The sequence below is a fragment of the Equus asinus genome, chromosome 20, assembly GCF_041296235.1.
Source record: "Equus asinus isolate D_3611 breed Donkey chromosome 20, EquAss-T2T_v2, whole genome shotgun sequence".
NCBI classification, from domain to species: Eukaryota; Metazoa; Chordata; class Mammalia; order Perissodactyla; family Equidae; genus Equus; species Equus asinus.
The window spans coordinates 100,582,460-100,598,761 of NC_091809.1; the positions used below are offsets into that span (position 1 = coordinate 100,582,460).

The window sequence follows — 16,302 nt, forward strand, 5'->3', positions numbered from 1 at the left end:
CCCTCGTGTGCCTGTAACTGACCCTGGTGTCCTCTCTTCTTTCAGGGCCAGCTGGCGGGACTCTGTGGGAACTTTGACTTAAAAACCATCAATGAGATGAGGACCCCAGAGAACCTCGAGTTAACTAACCCCCAGGAGTTTGGTAGCAGTTGGGCTGCAGTCGAGGTAAAGCTTCCCTAACTGGGCTCACTCCTGTCACCCAGCTGGGCCCTGGGCAGGGCTGAGAGAACTGGCCCCAGGTCAGGGAAGAGGGCCATTGGTGGGAGGCTGCCCCTGCAGCTGCTCTCCCGCCTCTGACCCGGCACCCACAGCCCTAGACTCTGTCCTGTGGCCTGAGGACACGCACAGTCCCATCTCACAAATTGGGCTGCACACCTGCCCTGGACCAAGCCCTAGTGGAAGGGTGGGAAATGGAAGGAGACAAAGTCTCTGTCCTCGGATAGAGGAGCACTAGAAGGGAAGGGGAGCCTTGTGGGGCATGACTGTCTTACGCATCTCTGAGCCCTCGGTGCCTGGCACTAAGTCTAGTGACGAGGAGAAACCAAGAGAGACCAGTGTGTGTTGAGCCGATCAGAGAAGGCTTCCTGAAGCGGGTGAGACTAGGTTGTACTTAAAAGATAGGCCATATTCGGAAGGATGACTGTATCAGAGAGAAGGCCTCTGAGAGGGAGGACGACATTAACAGAGGCAGCAATGAGGGGGGTGTCCTTGAAGTTTGGGAGATGTCTGACTGAGGCTGCCAAGCTGTGAGCTGTGGGGGAAACAGCACTGAACTGAGAGCAGGAGGCCTGGGTTCTTGTCTTGGATCATCCAGTGATTTGCTGGGTGACCCTGAGTAAGTCCCATCTTCTCTGTCGTCCTCTGTGAAGTGAAGGGCTATGCCAGGAGAAGGATGATGAATAGATTTGACCTCGTGTGACAGCTCTGATCAGTCAGAAGAGGCTGCCTGGGAAGCTTTGTTGAGAAATACCTAAGACTTGTGTCAGGCTCAGCTGGAAGGAGAACTGTGATTGATTATTTCTGTCTGCCGTGAGTGCAGCTGTGGAGAGTAGCGATATGAGTGTTACATATTTGCCTTTCCTGGACTGAGTGGTTTTAGGTCCCTAATCCTCCGCTGGGGAGCAGACGGAGGTGAACCTGTGTAGACTTGGGTTGGGGGAGCAGTTAGTCATGGCCTGCAGCTCAGTATAATCCTGAGATGGATGGGACAAGGCCGTTCTCACAGCCTCAGAAAGGTGTGCTCTAACCCGTCCCTGTTTTAGAGAAGCTGAGTAGGTGGCTGACCTTTATTGCTCCCCTCCTCTCACCCCCCACTGCTGTTTCTCTCTTGAGAATCACCTTTGGCATACCCTGGGGGCTCCAGTGAAAATATAGGGCTGCAGGCAGAGGTTGGTGGACATCGAGGAAATCTGTATTAGTTATCGACAGCTGTGTAACAGTATTACTACAGACTAAGCAGCGTGCAACTGCACACACACGTATTTTCTCAGTGTCTGCAGGTCAGGAGTCAGGGCACGGCGTGGCATGGTTCTCTGTCCAGGGCATCACAAGCTGCAGTCAAGCTGTTAGCCAGGGCCAGGCTCTCATCTGCAGGGTCAGCTGGGGAAGGATCTGCTTCCCGCTCACATGGTTCTTGGCAGCATTCAGTTACTTGCAACCGCAGAGCTGAGAGCTTCAATTCTTTTTGCTAGCTGTTGGCTAGAGACCACCCTCAGCTGATACAGACCACCCCCATTCCCACCACATGAGGTTCCCCAGCATGGCTGCCTGCTTCCTCACAGCCAGCAAGGGGGAGACTCCGGCAAGATGGGCTCTACCGTCTCGTGTACCATAACCGTGTAATAAAACGCACCTGACCACATCTGTCCCGTCACCTCGGCTGTCTTCTGTTGGTGTGAAGCAAGTCATAGGTCTCTCCCACTCTCAGGGGAAGGGCTTGTACAAGCATCTGAACCCCAGGGGGTGGAGATCAACGGGGCCACTCTAGGAGTCTGTTCGCCACATGAGGCCACAGGCGTCTAGAGGGTAGGGAGGGCAACAGCCCTGCCTTTGACCCTCAGTGTCCAGACACCCTTGACCCCCGGGACACATGTGTCCTGAATCCTCTCCGAGAACCATTTGCCAAAAAGGAGTGCAACGTCCTGCTCAGTGAGGTGTTCGAGACCTGCCACCCTGTGGTGAGTGGACTCAGCCCCCATGCTCCTGAGCCCCTTCTGCTCCCCGGGACCCTTGCCACTCTCAGACTGCCCCCCCGACACCTCAGGAGAGACCCCCTCAGGTCTAGAGGGAAGACCCACCTCTGCTGTTACCCTGCCTCCAGCCTACTTGGCTGAGTCCGTCCTGTCCCAGACGACCAGGGACATCTCGCCAGACAAACAGAGCTTCTGTGCCCTTTGCAAGCCTGTCTCACTCCCACCCTCCCTCCCGATTGGGAAGTTCTTCTGAGCAGTAAACCCGAACCCCTCCTGCTGTGGCCTCGGCCCTGCCTGCTCTGCCCTCAGTGGAGACGGGAGAGCTGGCGCTGGCTCTGCCTGGCACCCTCCAGGGCCTCAAAGGCTGTTGTCAGACTGTCCTGGCCTGTTGCTGGCCTGGCCAGTGATTCTTACCCCGTGTCTGTTCCTCGGCCACCAGATCCAATAGCCCAGGCCCAAGGAAGCAGAGAGCTTAGTTCTCCAGGTGGGGTCTGCATGGGCCGTGGAATTATTGCTTTCCTACGAACACACCGCCCTTCTGTCACCCCACACGGTAGCTCACTTCATCCTGTGGTCCCTTCATGTTTATGCTGCCCCCTGAGGCTGACTGGCATCAGCCGAGAAGCTTCAGGGCTAACATCCAGGATCTGTCTCTGACCTCTGACTTCTGACCTCCTCCAGGTTGATGTCACTTGGTTTTACTCAAACTGCCTGACGGACACGTGTGGGTGCAGCCGGGGCGGTGACTGTGAGTGCTTCTGTGCCAGTGTGTCTGCCTATGCCCACCAGTGCTGCCAGCACGGGGTGGCCATTGACTGGCGGACCCCGCGCCTCTGCCGTGAGTGTCCAGACTGATCATCTGAGGGGGAGGGTGGAGCCCCTCTGTGGGCAGGCCTGTGGGTACCATCCCTCTGGCTAGCACTTACTGCGTCCTTAGTGTGTACTAGACACCAACCGCTTTGTGTGTATCATTCATTGAATTCTTACAACTACCCTGTTCCTGTTTCACAATTGGAGAAACAGGTGAGAGAGTGATTAAGTAACATGCTCAAGGTCACACAGGTTAGTGGTGGAGTCAGGCCTCATCTCCAGTATCTGGCTGCAAGCCTGTGCTCCTAACCACTTTACTAGAGAGTCAGGAGCCCTGGGTTCCAGACCTAGAGCTACCTTTTATAAGCTGTGTGACCTCAAACAAGTCGCCCAACCTCTCTGAGCTCAGTTTTCTCATCTGAAAAATAGGAATAGTCCTGCCCAACCAGGTTTCTTGTGAGGATCAAATGGGACAGTGAATGTATAAGCCCTTTGTCAGCTGAGACACGCAGGCTCCCTCAGAGGCAGCACAAGATATCAGTTTATTTAGAGCAGCAGTGGTCTGCAGATGCTTTTGGTTGCATACTTCTACGAGGTAAAAATATTTTGAACACACATATATAAATACACATACATATGTATACTATTGGTAGTGTAAATGTGTATCACAAAACAGATACGAAAGTAAATATTTGAAAGATGAAATAAAATACATGGGACGTTGTTTGTTCCTGCACCCCAGTGGGTCTCCTGGTGCGGGCACACCTCCTTCTGCGGTGCTGTGGTTGTTAGGCTCTGGGGCCAGACCGTCTGGTGACCAGGCTGGGTGACCTGGGGCACGTCCCTCACACCCTGGGTCACAGTCGAGGACTGTCCCTGCCTGGCAGGTGCGGCAGGATTAAGTGAGATCGTGCAGGGAAAGCTCTTGGCCCGGTGCTCTGGCTGCTGCTGAGGTTGCTGTCGTTTTTCGTGGGGATGTGGGTGCTGGGGTGTCCTGAGCCCGGGGCTTCAGGCAGGATGGCCTCAGGAAGCAGATGGAGCGGAACCTGCCTTCGGCTCCTTTCTCTGCCTGAGCCCCTCCCTCCCCAGATGCCCTGCGGCCTTGTCAGCCTGCTTCTCCCTCTGCTTCTCCCGTATAAATCCCTCAGAGGATCCACTGTGCAGCGACTCACTTAATATCCAGGGACTACGGTCGGGCGAGCGAGGTGCTCCCTGGGGCACAAGATTTACGGGGGCACCAAAAAACTCAGTATTCATGAGAAATCATATTTGAAGACAATATTTCTTAAAAATCAAAACTAATGGAAAAGTATCTTTGATGAACAGGATATCAAAGTTGCAAGTAATGACAGGATCAATATTATTGACATTTCCTTTTGCCTCTGGCTCCAGTTATGGCTTGGCAAGACACTGTCACCGATCCAGTCTATTTTAAAACCTGGACATTTTCTTCATCATAGATATTTTGTGTTAATTTTTAAATTTTAAGAATATTGTATTAAAATATTATATATCTTGATTACTGAGGTTTTTGGCACCCTCTTAAATTTTGCACCTGAGGTGAGAACTTCCCTTGCCCTGGTCTAGGCCTCGCAGGTCTATGGGGCAGATACTAGTGGTGGTCCTATCTCAAGGAGGAGGGCACTAAATTTCAGAGGGGTTGAGTAACTTGTCCCAGCATGCACAGCTGATGAGTGAGAGAGATGGGATTTGAACCCAGGTGTGACTCTAGAGAGCTGGCTCTTGGTGACTTTTCTGGGCTACCTCCTGTTGACCTGCTGCATACTTGAAACCAGAGCCTCAGAGATGTTCAGTCTTCTGAGTCCACAAGTGAGGAGAAGCAGGGCTTGGCTGTAGCCACATGGTGGGTCAATCTCCTGCCTCCTAGAGCTCCTTCCAGAGGGCGATGCCAGATGCAAAGGAATAGTGTTGATCACGGGGTTTGGGGTATGGGGCGGAGCTAGTGTCTCTCTTCAGACCACGCCTATCAGTGAGGGAGGCCCCTCCTCAGCCTTTGTCCCAAGTCTACCCAACTGGCTCCTCATGGCCTTGCTCCTGGCTTTAGGTGCCCCCTGCAAGGACCCCAGCTTTCCCCAGTGGACCGCGGAATCCATGGCCGGGGTGCCATAGGGACAGGCTGTGGTGCTGGGCTGGGCCACTAGAGGGCAAGCTGAGCACACGCTTGAGGAGCTTGTCCGAGCCTGATGGAAACTGCGCCCAGGGGCCTGAAAAAGCCTTGGATCCTGGAGGCCCCTGGTCCCTTCTCTCCTGGGGCTCCTGAAAGACCCACTTACATCTTGTGCTTGCATTCCTCCAGGACCTCCGCAACATTTCTGACTGAGCTTCCACTCCTTGATTCTAATCTTGCCCTTTGGTGCCACACAAAGCACACCCTCCCGTCCAGCATTTATTCATTCATTCGATACATGCTGAGCGCCTCCTCTGGGCCAGGCTTTGAGCTTTGTGCTGGGGGCGCAGAGAGGAGCCCTTGTATTTCCTACACCTTAAGACATCTGAATCCAATGACCGTGCCTGAATCTTGGAGTTTGGGGGGCAGGCCAGGTCCTGCCCTTGGGGAAGGAGAGAGAGCTGGGATGCTGGGGGACTTGGTTCTGTCCATCCGTCTCAGGATTCTCAAGGAGTCTCTGTTTCCTCTCTTTCAGCGTATGACTGTGACTTCTTTAACAAAGGTAAGCCAGACCTACCCAAGTGGAGCCTCGGGGGCTGGGGTACTGCCAGCCCTGCCCTGGTGCCACAGCAGCATCAGCCATCCTGAGGCCCCGCTGGCCCTGGAAGAGCCTTGACACGGGGCAGGGAGGGACTGCATCATTCAGAGAGAGCTTTGACAGTGCAGGGGCCAGGGATGCCCCAGAGCTCTGTCCCCAGCAGCCTCTGTCAGGAGCCCAGGCCAGGCCAGCTTCCCAGGGGTTGTGCTCAGCCAGGGCAGCGCCCTCTGGCCTTCATAGTCTAGCTCATCAGGCCCGCGGAACATCGTCTTGGGTTTCCTGAAGGTCTAAGTTGGCAAACCAGGCAAATACAAACTGCCCTTCCTGAGGATGGCTGGGCAAAGCTTATGGCTCAGCTCAGCCTGTCAGGTCATCTTCAAATGTCGTCAAGGTCGCAGGGCACCAGGATGTGCGCCCACCCCTGTATTCATGAGGGTGAAAACACAGGCCATGACTAAGGACCCCAGGGAGGTTAATGTCCAGTGTTAGAGCCAATTAGTCAGTTTAATCCCTGGGGTCGTGGACAGTGGGGGAGGCTGTCTGGGAGTAGTTTTCAGCACTGATCTTTGTCCAGTTGGGCTGAGGTCAGACCTTGGCGGAGGTAGATGCTCATCAGGCCCTGGTACCAGTCCCCTTGGACTTCAAGTCCCCACCCCTCCTTCCAGGCATCATCCTGCCAGAAGCAGGCCTATGTGAGCAGAGAGGCCCGAGGCTTTGTCCTCAGCTACCTGCATTATCAGATTATGGCTTGAGAAACATCCCCCTGGCGGAGTATAGCAGGTGAAATGGAGGGGGCAGATTAGAGACAAGGATACCAGTTAGCGGGTCCGCGTGATGAGGGCTGGGCCAGGGAGTAGCGTGGTGATTCACGGTGACCGCAGTGCCTAGGAGCTCCTGACCGCCGAAACCTTTCAGCCCTAAAGGAATGAATCTGTACTGGGAGACTTGCATCCCTGGGACAGGCAAGGTCTGTCTGACATCAGGCAAGACATTTCAGCAAAACAGCTCAGAGCAGAGTTTTCTCCCTTCTGTGGCATTTTAGGTGGCAGTAACTGGGAAAGGACAGGCTGTTTCCAGCATCCTCCACCCGCCCACCACCCACCCATCCATTCCTTGCTCTGTTCTTCTGCCAACGTTTTCTCTGGTCCAGGCCCCTGCCGGGTGCGGGGAAGCAGTGGTCAATGAGATGCAGCAGGGGTGCGCTGGAGCCAGCCCGCACCGGCCCCCTAGAACCAACTGTGTGTCTGACTCCACATTCGGTTGGTGGTTTGAAACTGGCCACTGGTGGGAGTATTTACACCATGAAAATCAGCAAACACGACAAATTGGGGTTTTGTTTGTTTTTTGAGAGCTGGTTGCTAACCACTTACCAGCGTTGCACCGCCTGCCTCCTGTCTAGTAGGGGAGACACACGTGGAGCCCCGATCAAGATCCTTGTCATGAGAGCTGGGCTCAGTGTGCGCTGTGCTCTAGGGGCTGGCGGGGTACAGAGGAGGACAGATGACATTCGTATGTGGTGGGAGGGGGTGCAGAGACAGCTTCACCAAGGAGGTGACATTTGAGCTGGGCCCGAGACTGAGTAGGCATTTGCCAGGCACAAAACGGGGAGGACTACACTGAGTGGGTGGGACAGCACGAGTGGAGACATGAGGCGGGACACAGCAGGGCTCTTTCAGGGAAGAGCTGGAGAAGTTCATGGCGGCAGGGGCAGGGTGTGGGGAGGTGGGAGGTAGGCAGGGGTTGGGGCGTGAAGGGCCCCTGAATTCAAGCTGGGCTCTTGGAGTCTATCCTGAGGCTAATGGGGAGCCATCAACAGGTCAGGAGCCCTGTCCCAGCAGGGAGTGTGGCTGGGAAGGTGACTCAGGCATTGTGAGGAGGAGGCACTGGAGCTTGGGGCACCCCAGAGGGAGGGAGGTGGGTTACAAGGCTGCTGCAGTTGTCCAGGAAATCCATGCCCTGCGCCAGCCTATGCCAGCAGCTGCAGGAACCCAGGAGACACCAGACTGACACACGTGTGCAATAAGGAAACCCTGACGTGGAGCCCAGGCCTTCCCAGCCTCATCCCTGGGGTGGGCAGGGACTAGGTCTGCTGACTTCTCTCAGCGGCGCCCCTGATAGAGCAGTGCCTGGAGTGGCAGAGTCTCAGGCAGTGGGACAGGCCAACAGAGAGACTTTGGGGGCTGAGATGCTCCCGATGGGTGGCCTCTTCCCAGGCTCCCTGAAACGATTCAGGTGCTGTGTAGAGGGTCAGTTCCCATCAGGGTCTAGCAGCCTGGGGTCCTTGTCCCCTCCTTCTCATGCAAATCAAGGTCTCTGGGGCCTGGGGTGAGGGAAGTGACCCAGAGCCCCTCCTCGGCACCCTCTCTTTTCCCCACCTCTGGTGGGGGTGGGCAGGTAGGGATGAGAGGTGGGCAAGGGCCAGGGAGGCAGTGCTGGTGACTGGGCCCCTTCTCTCCAGCACTAGGGAAGGGCCCTTACCAGCTGGCCAGCTTGGCGGCCGGTGGTGCCCTGGTGGCTGTGAAGGTGGCGGGCGGTGCTGTAGTCCTAGTGAGTGCAAAGGATGTTCTACCCAGGGACATCGTGAACTTCCTGCTGACGGCTGCGCTTTACAAGGCCAAGGCCCACGGTAAGGCCCACCTCCGGCCCCACTGCAGCCCGTGGTGGAGGGAGGCAGCTGCCAGGGAAGGGGAGGATGCTGGGCTCTAAGCCATCCAGGTGACCGGAGAAACGTGGGGCTCCCACGGTGCCCCTTTCCCAGGTGAGACAGGGTTCCGGGTCAGCCTCTGAGCCTCTTCAAAAAAACACCTTCCGTCTTCTTCCCAAAGAAACCAGGGAGGCCAAGGTCCAGATGTACCTTCGTACCTTGCTTGACACAAAGGCTATGTTCCAGGAAAGCCGGGTGGGAACGACGACTACTGCCTCTCCCTGTCTCTCTCTCCTCCTCCTCCTCCTGCTCCTCTTCCTTCTCCTGCTCCTCCTCCCCCCTTTATTTTTAAGACTGGATAGACTTTCCATGCCAGAGGGGAGCATGCTGATGTATTGACTCAGGTGGGGCCTTCTCCTCTGAATAGAGGAGCAGGCTCTTGATTTGCTCAGGGTATGATCCTGAAGTCTTGGCTGTGGGTCACACAGACTGGAGCACTCCTGGAACCAGCCCCAGCCTCCTGGGTCTCAGACCGCCAGTAGACCTGAAGGACTTGGCTTTTAGTGGGCACTGTCCTCTCTTCAGAGTCCGGTAGTGCTTGAGGGGTGGCAGAACCTTGCCTGCTGGGGAGTGACCCCTGGGTGGTATCTGTGCTGGGCCCTGGGCCAGCCAAAGCCTCAGTCCACCAGTGCTAGGAAGCCTTCTCTTCTGTGGCCATTGTGTGTATCCTAGTGTGTGTCATCTCTGTGATCAGGGTTTCTTCCCCATATCCTGCTGGCCCCGTCTAGTCAGTATCTGCCTAATCACAGGGATGGTCCATGTAGCCAATCCCAGCATCCACTCGAATGTTGAACCAAGACACTTATCAGAGAGTTTATCCCAATCTAAGAATTTCCGTTCTCAGTTGCTCAGGGTCTGCAGTTTATCTAGTTATGAGGGTCTCTCTCTCTTCCCCCCCCCCATTACCATCCTCCTCCCCTCACTCTCACCCTCCTCCTCTCTCCTTGCCTCCCTCCCTTTCATTGAGCCCCATTCTCATGCCAGGCACAGAGCTGGGCAGTGAGGAATTAGGGATGTAAGGGACAGCATCCCTGTCCCCAAGAAGTCCACAGGCCCGTCCAGGAGACAGACATGGTCAAAGGCAGTTGCAAGGCCTCTGGGAACACTTGGGAGGAGCCCCTAACTCAGTCTTGGGGAGTCAGGAGAGGCTTCTTAGAATAAGTGCTGTTCCCTCAAGGGGTGGGAAGGAGCCCGGAAGGGACTGTAAGCCAAGCTCAGGAGTTAGGTCTTTATCCCGAGGGCAGTGGGGAGCCATGGAAGGGCTTTAAAGAAGGGAGGGACCCTAGCTCCTGCCCAGCCCTGGGCACAGCCAGTGTCCCCAGCTGTCGGTGATGTTCATGGTGCTGTGAGCCGGAGGTACAGTAGGAGGTGCCAGGAGGAATCACACCACTGAACAAGAAAACCCGGGAGTAAGGAGCCAGGGCCTGGGCCACAGGGGGGCCAGAAGCGCCCCAGTACCCCAAAACAGAATGCTCCCTCCCTCGACATTGCTGATCCCCAGATCTGTGTGGTCCTGTGTGAAGGAAGGTGTCTTACAACCTTCCAGGTGCAGTAGGCCACCTCCCTACTGGGGATTTTCTTTTCTCCATTCAATGTTTTGGTCCCGTAGACAAGGTCTAGTCCAGAGGGGCTGTTGATTTTCCAGAAGTTTTATGGGCATGTTAAGCAGGACCCCTGAGTAGCCTGGCCTTGGAGAGCATCACTATGGACAGCATCCCCCGAGGCTGTGAAGTCCATCCTCCATCTCAGGCAGGCCTGGGTCTCATGGCAGCTGGGGGCAGGGCCCAGTGAGGAATCAGGCTCCCAGCCTACCCCATCCTGTGCTCTTTCCCTTGTACCATGCCCAGGGTACTGACAGCAGAAGAGAAAGTGCCTTCCAGGTGAGATCTGGGGTGTCTGTATGGAGAAGGTGTCCCTTGCATTGCGCCTTGAGGGATGGGAAAGGTGGTGATGGGAAGAAATGGAGAAAAGAATCTCACAGAGAGGAGGATTCAGTAGTCACTTAGCCTGCGCCTCTCACTCTCGGGGCCTTAATGTCCTCTAGGGTGTACTGAAGGGATGCCGGCCCCAGCCTGGCACATCTCCCTGGAAACTCAATTTTACTTGACGATTTGGGGGGAGGTTATTTATTAATAATAACAGCTCATCTTCTGTAGCACTTAGCCTGTGCCAGGCGCTAAGTGCTTCATGTGGAATAACTTGGTTAATCCTCGCAGCGGTCTTAGGAGGCAGGTGCCGTTACTTTCCCAGTTTACAGATGCAAGGACTGAGGCCCAAAGAGGCTGGGTAATTCACCCAAGGGCGCATCGCTTGTTAGGGACAGCAGCCAGCCTTTGGCTCCAGTCCTCTCTTTGAATGCTATGCCATATTGCCTCCCAAACAGATTTTTTAAAAAATGAAATTTAGAGAATGGACGGCAAAAGTCACTTGAATGTTTAAGGTAAAACCCTATGTTTGTCCCTCAAGGCCTGGGTCTCAGCCTCTCTCCCATTAGGAGGACTTCAGGGCAAACACTTGAGACCCTTGATCTAGGCCAACCCCAGTCTTCACAGAGAAGGAAGCCGAGGCCCAGAGATGGGAGGTGACTTACCTGAGGCTACACAGCGAATGTGAGCAGAGCTGGGACTGGGACTTGGTGCTCTACCCCCTGTCCTGCTTGCTCCTGGAACCCATCCCTGGGGCTGGCTTCAGTGATTAAGGTCCTGGGTTCCAATCCTGCCTCCACCATCAGGGTGACTCTAGGCCTCAGTTCCCTCATCTGTAAAATGGGGTAACGCAGCATCATCTTCTCAAGTTATAGAAGTGACTTGTTCATTACGTTTGTTCTCCCCCCACTTGCGTGTAAGCTCCATGAGGGCAGGGATTTCTGTTGTTTTGTCCCTGTCACATCCCCAGTGCCTAGAACAGTGCCTGGCACACGGTGGGCCTTCAGTCAGCGTGAGCTGCAGAATGAGTGAATTCGCTGCCTCCCAGGGCTCTCCCGGAATTTAATAAAACCTGCAGGTGGGGGCCTGGTGGGCCACGTGCCTGGCACGTGGCGAGTCACTCATGAAGAGCATTTGTCGTTAGTGACGTTACTAATGAGCTCTCCCTTCAGCTGCCTCATGGTCCCTCACAGCCGCCGGGGGTGCAGCAGGGGCTCTCCACAGTCCCTCCCGGGAACACAGGGGCACATAAAAGGGAGGGAACACGGGCCGGGCCCCAGGCTAGGCCTGTCACACAGTTTAGCCCTCAAGGCCCAGAGGCAGGGACTCACTTGCCCACCACACAGCCAGCGTGGTAGGTGGGGACTCCAGACTCAGGCCCATCCTGTGCACCTGCTTGTGGGCTTGGGGACGGGCCACCCAGCAGCAAGCCCCACTCCAGAAATGGGCCTTCTGGAGAGAGGAGAGAGGACATTGGAGACCAGCTTGGGCCTCTGGGCAAGCTCCTTCCCCTCTCTGGGATGCTGTGTTCCCCTCTGTGGGTTGGCCTCAACGTCCCCTAGGCCCACCAGCTCTGACCCTCTGGGATTCTGGGAGGAGCAGGACCAAGAAGACTGAAACCTGGCAGGTCACCGAACCCCAGCTTGTCCAGTGTGTCCATTAGAACGCAACTCCACCAGGGCAGCCATTTCTGTCTGTCCTGGCCATTTCTGTCTGTCCCATTCACTGCTGTATGCCCAGCATCTACAATAGCACCTGGTACACGGAGGGTCATCAGAAATGTCTGCAAGAGGGAGAGAGGAAAAAAGGAAGGAGGGAGGGCGGGAAGAAGAAAGGAGAGAGGGGAAAGAAGAGGAGAGGGAGAGGGGAAGATAGTCCATCACTCCCCGAGGTGTGGCAGTGGGCAGCTTCTCTGTCCTTCCACCTCCCTCGGGAAGAGATGGTGTGCCAGAGGGGCAGCCAGCGGACAGCTGTAGGTGGGCCGAGGGGAGGTGAGGCAGGCACGGAGGAGCAGGGCCCAGCTGATGCACAGGGTGTGTTGCTGTCCCGAGTCACTGAAAGTGCAGACGCGTGCCTGGGCATCTGCCCCCCATCTGCACCCCTCTTGCACTGACCTTACCCACGTGGCTCTCTGCAGACCTGGATGTGGTATCTCTGGAGGCAGCGGACAGACCCAACTTCTTTCTCCACGTCACAGCCAATGGGTCTCTGGAGCTGGCTAAGTGGCGGGGCAGCGATGCCTTCCACCACCGTGCCTCCTTCTCGTTGCACCGGGGAATGTGGCGGGCAGGCCTGGTGGCCCTGGAGTCCCTGGCGGAGCCCGGGTGCTTCCTCTACGTGTCGGGCCCCACGCTGGTCCTGCGGCTGTACGAGCACACAGAGGCATTCCGCCGGGGCACCCTCTTCCGCCTTCTGGGTAGGTGTCCACCCTGCCATCACCCTCGGCCCTTTGCACAGCTGCCCTCTCCCCACCTCACCCTTCCAACTGCCCCCAAGAAACCGACTCCTCACTCTCCTGGCACAGGGAGGACACATGGGTGCTACCCCTGAGCTGGGAGGTGGCCTGGCCTCCATGTTGGCGGCCTAGGGAGCCGTGGGCAGTGTGGCTTGGGACCCAGCCAGCTTCCTGGGTCCTGCCTACTCCCACAGGCCAATTACACAGTCTAAAAATAGGGTGGCCCTTGTGGAAGCAAGGCGAGAAGTGATGGTGGCTGCAGCTTGTGTAGCCCGCTGGCTCAGGTTTCTTGCTGATGGGGACATTTGCCTGCCCCGCGAGCTCAAAGACCGCCCACTGGGGCACCAGGCTGAGGAGGCAGCAGCCTCCCCTGTCCCCTCTGGGAGGCCCAGGACCCTGGGCAGTGATAGGGCAGCTCTGTGCCCTCTCCAGCTGAGACCAATGGGTTCCAGGGCTTTGCCAGCCCCCTGCCAGGTGGGTCTGTCCCAAAAGTATTTGTTCTCTGCCTAAACTCTGGAGCAAGTGACCACAGTTTCTTTACCGCTCCAGCCAGCCTCTCTCCTTCATGAGCACATGTATGTTCATGCTGTATGCGTAGATCTGTTTACATATGCCCTTGTGTACATGTATCTCCAGCCAGCCTTTTCATTTATCACCCCTGCACCCCTCGCCCCCCACGCACACACACACAGACATACATATACACACCAGGGCGGGGCCAGCTCATTCTCACATTCAGCAGCATCTGTCGAGTCCACCAATGAACCCCACCCAGGGCAGATTCCTCTCTGCCTTAACGGCAGGACTTGTGTCCCTTCCGGAAGACACCAGGGCAGAGTGGAATGAGGCCAGGTTTGAAGCTAGACAGCTTTGGGTTTGAATCCTGACCCTGGTCCTCAGCCCTTGGAGGAGAACCGCATCTCCCTGACTCTCTCTTCTCCTGTGTGACGGGCGTACTTACCACAAAAGGTAATTGGGAGGATTGACTGTCTCTCCCAGGCTTTGCTCAGGGCCTGGCTCGTAGCAGGTGTGCCCCATACATAAGCTCCCAGTTCTGGTCTCAAGGATCTTGGAAAAGCAGAATTCTTCGCAGTCCACAGCAGTGTGGGGATTAGGAAGTCAGGAAGGGGCTGCTCCCTCCAGCCTGCTCAGGCCTGCCCGCACTCCCTGCTCAGGCCGTGGTTTCAGAGACTGGTCATTTGTGCCAGGGTAGCCTGGGGTCTTGTCTGCCTCAAAGCCCCCCAAGGCTACAGACTTTCCCTGAGGCCCTCATTTGTCAAGGCACTGGCCAGAGGGCCTTTCTCGAGGAAATCTCCCTGGGAGAGTTTGGTTTTCCCAGCATCATCTGTGCCTCAGTTTCTCATTCATAAAATGGGGATGATAATAGAGCTGCTTCGTGAGGTTATTGTGAGGATTGAGGGAGAAATCCTTGGGAAAGGTTGAGTATGGTGCTTGGTGCTGTTTAAGAGTTGGCTGTTGTTGTTGTTATTGTTGTTAGTCCCAACAATGGGGGGCAACAAAGGCAGTCTCAGACACACTGCACCTGCCAGGGCCTGAGACGGGCTCACAAGGAGGCTAGTCCAGGGAGGCCCCCTGGGGACAGAGAGGGCAGGGCCTGGCGAAGAGCAGCTCTCCCCTGTCGCAGGGCCTTGGGCTGAGAGGGGAAGGGATTCCCCCAAGGCCTCACCACTCCAGGGGAAGCCTGTTGCCTCCATGGAGGTCTGCGGTGGCCTGGCCAGTGGCAGGGCAAGGAGGAGACTGTGTCCTGGGGGGTGGGGCAAGCCTGGCCACCAATGTCCCAGAGGGGCAGGGTGACGGGGCAGCCTTATGCCGAGATCAGGGGCCCCAGCCTCCTCCTTGGCCACCCCTCAAAGCTGAACCCCACAGCTGCCCCAGTCCTCAGCCCCTTCAACAAGTTCCCAGAACCCCATCCCAAGGATCTCCCAGGTGCCGACCCCAACTCTCAGGAACACAGTTTCCTCTGAGGTTGGCTTTTATTTGTCTTCGCTTTTCCTGCGTGAGTCCATTTGTCCATCCCACGGGGCAGGGTGGGCAGGGTCTGAGCTGGATTCCCTCTGCGCTCTGGCACCTGACCCGGAGCTCATGCCCAGTCTCACTCTGTCTCGGGACTCCGGGCCGGGTCGCCTTTCCAGATGCCAGCCCCTCGGGGGTTGCCTACCCCGCCTGTGAGTGGCGCTACGATGCCTGTGCCAGTCCCTGCTTCCAGACCTGCCGGGACCCCTGGGCAGCCAGCTGCCGGGACGTGCCCAGGTGAGGTGGCGTGGGGTCCAGTGTGTGCACCAGCGGGCTTGGGCATACACGGGCGTGAATGGGCTCATGTGTAGTCTGTGGGTGTAGGTGTGAGCGTGTACTGAGGTGTGTGTGTTTACTCATATGTTTGTGTATGCATGTTTCGTGTGCTGTGTGTATGGAGATATGCGTACCAGGGTGAACCTGCTGTATATGAACGTATGTGAATATCTTGCATAATGTGCATATAGCTGAGCCCTGTGTGTGTTTGTGTGGGTGGACAAGTGTGCATGGGCTGTACACAGTTGTGCATATGTACATGCGTATGAGTTGCATGTATTTGGGTGTTGGTGCAGCTGAGTGTGTGCACGAGGGTGTGTACACCGCTGTTTCGGCAGTCTGTGTGAACGTATATGTAGCTGTGTGAATATTGTTGAGTCCTGCAGGTGTGGAGGAGGTAGGTGAGAATGTGCCTAAGTGCAGACGCATGTGAGAGTGTATGGGTGTGTGCACACGCAGACCTTGTTTCTGTTTCCGTCTCCGTCGGAGGGGCCGAGTGTGTGGCATCTGTGTTTGGGTATGTATGCTCTTGCACACAGTGTCTTCATGGAGGCTCATGTGAGTGTGTACGTGATAAATACACACGCGTGTGTCATAAGAAAGGGTGAGGCCTGTGCTCCATCCAGGTGAGAAGAGGTGACCCTCCCCTCCTGCAGACCGCTTACCTGCTCCCTACTCTGTCCTCAGGGTGGAAGGCTGTGTGCCTGCGTGCCCCGCCCCCAAGGTCCTGGATGAAGTCACACGGAGATGCGTCTACTTGGAGGACTGTGAGTGGCCAGGATTTCTCACCCCTCCCTTGGATTTCCTGAAAATTCCCGGAGTCTCATTGACCAGTCATGCCCAGAGCCCCAGGTCCCTGGAAATGCAGGGTCAGCACAGTGCCCTCTGGGAGGACCCTGTAGAGCAGGCGGAGACCTCATCCTGTCCATTCTCCCTATTTCACGGGAAAAATGAAGCCCAGGGTGGGCAAGGAACTGGCTTAGGGGTCACATGGTGAGAACACAGTACAGCCAGACTTAGACCTGAGGTCTCTCGACTCTGGGCTCAGGGGTTGAGGTATGGGACAGAATCCAGACAGGCTGAGTTCTCTGAGTCATCTAACGCCACGTGATGGAGGCCCCTGGGTTGGTCAGGCAGCCTGACTGGACGTTGGAAGCTGCCTTCCCTCCCTCACTTAGGG

At 56.2% G+C, this 16,302-nt stretch overlaps 1 protein-coding gene across 1 annotated transcript in view; it reads left to right on the forward strand.

Moving 5' to 3' along the window:
• Nucleotides 1-16,302, forward strand: part of OTOG (otogelin) — a 95,988-nt gene that overhangs the window by 43,167 nt on the left and 36,519 nt on the right. The window contains exons 28-35 of the mRNA XM_070491278.1: nt 46-165; nt 2,061-2,177; nt 2,874-3,030; nt 5,666-5,692; nt 8,187-8,354; nt 12,495-12,773; nt 14,966-15,083; nt 15,810-15,889. Coding sequence (XP_070347379.1) covers nt 46-165; nt 2,061-2,177; nt 2,874-3,030; nt 5,666-5,692; nt 8,187-8,354; nt 12,495-12,773; nt 14,966-15,083; nt 15,810-15,889 — 1,066 coding nt within the window. The remainder of the gene's footprint in view (nt 1-45; nt 166-2,060; nt 2,178-2,873; nt 3,031-5,665; nt 5,693-8,186; nt 8,355-12,494; nt 12,774-14,965; nt 15,084-15,809; nt 15,890-16,302) is intronic.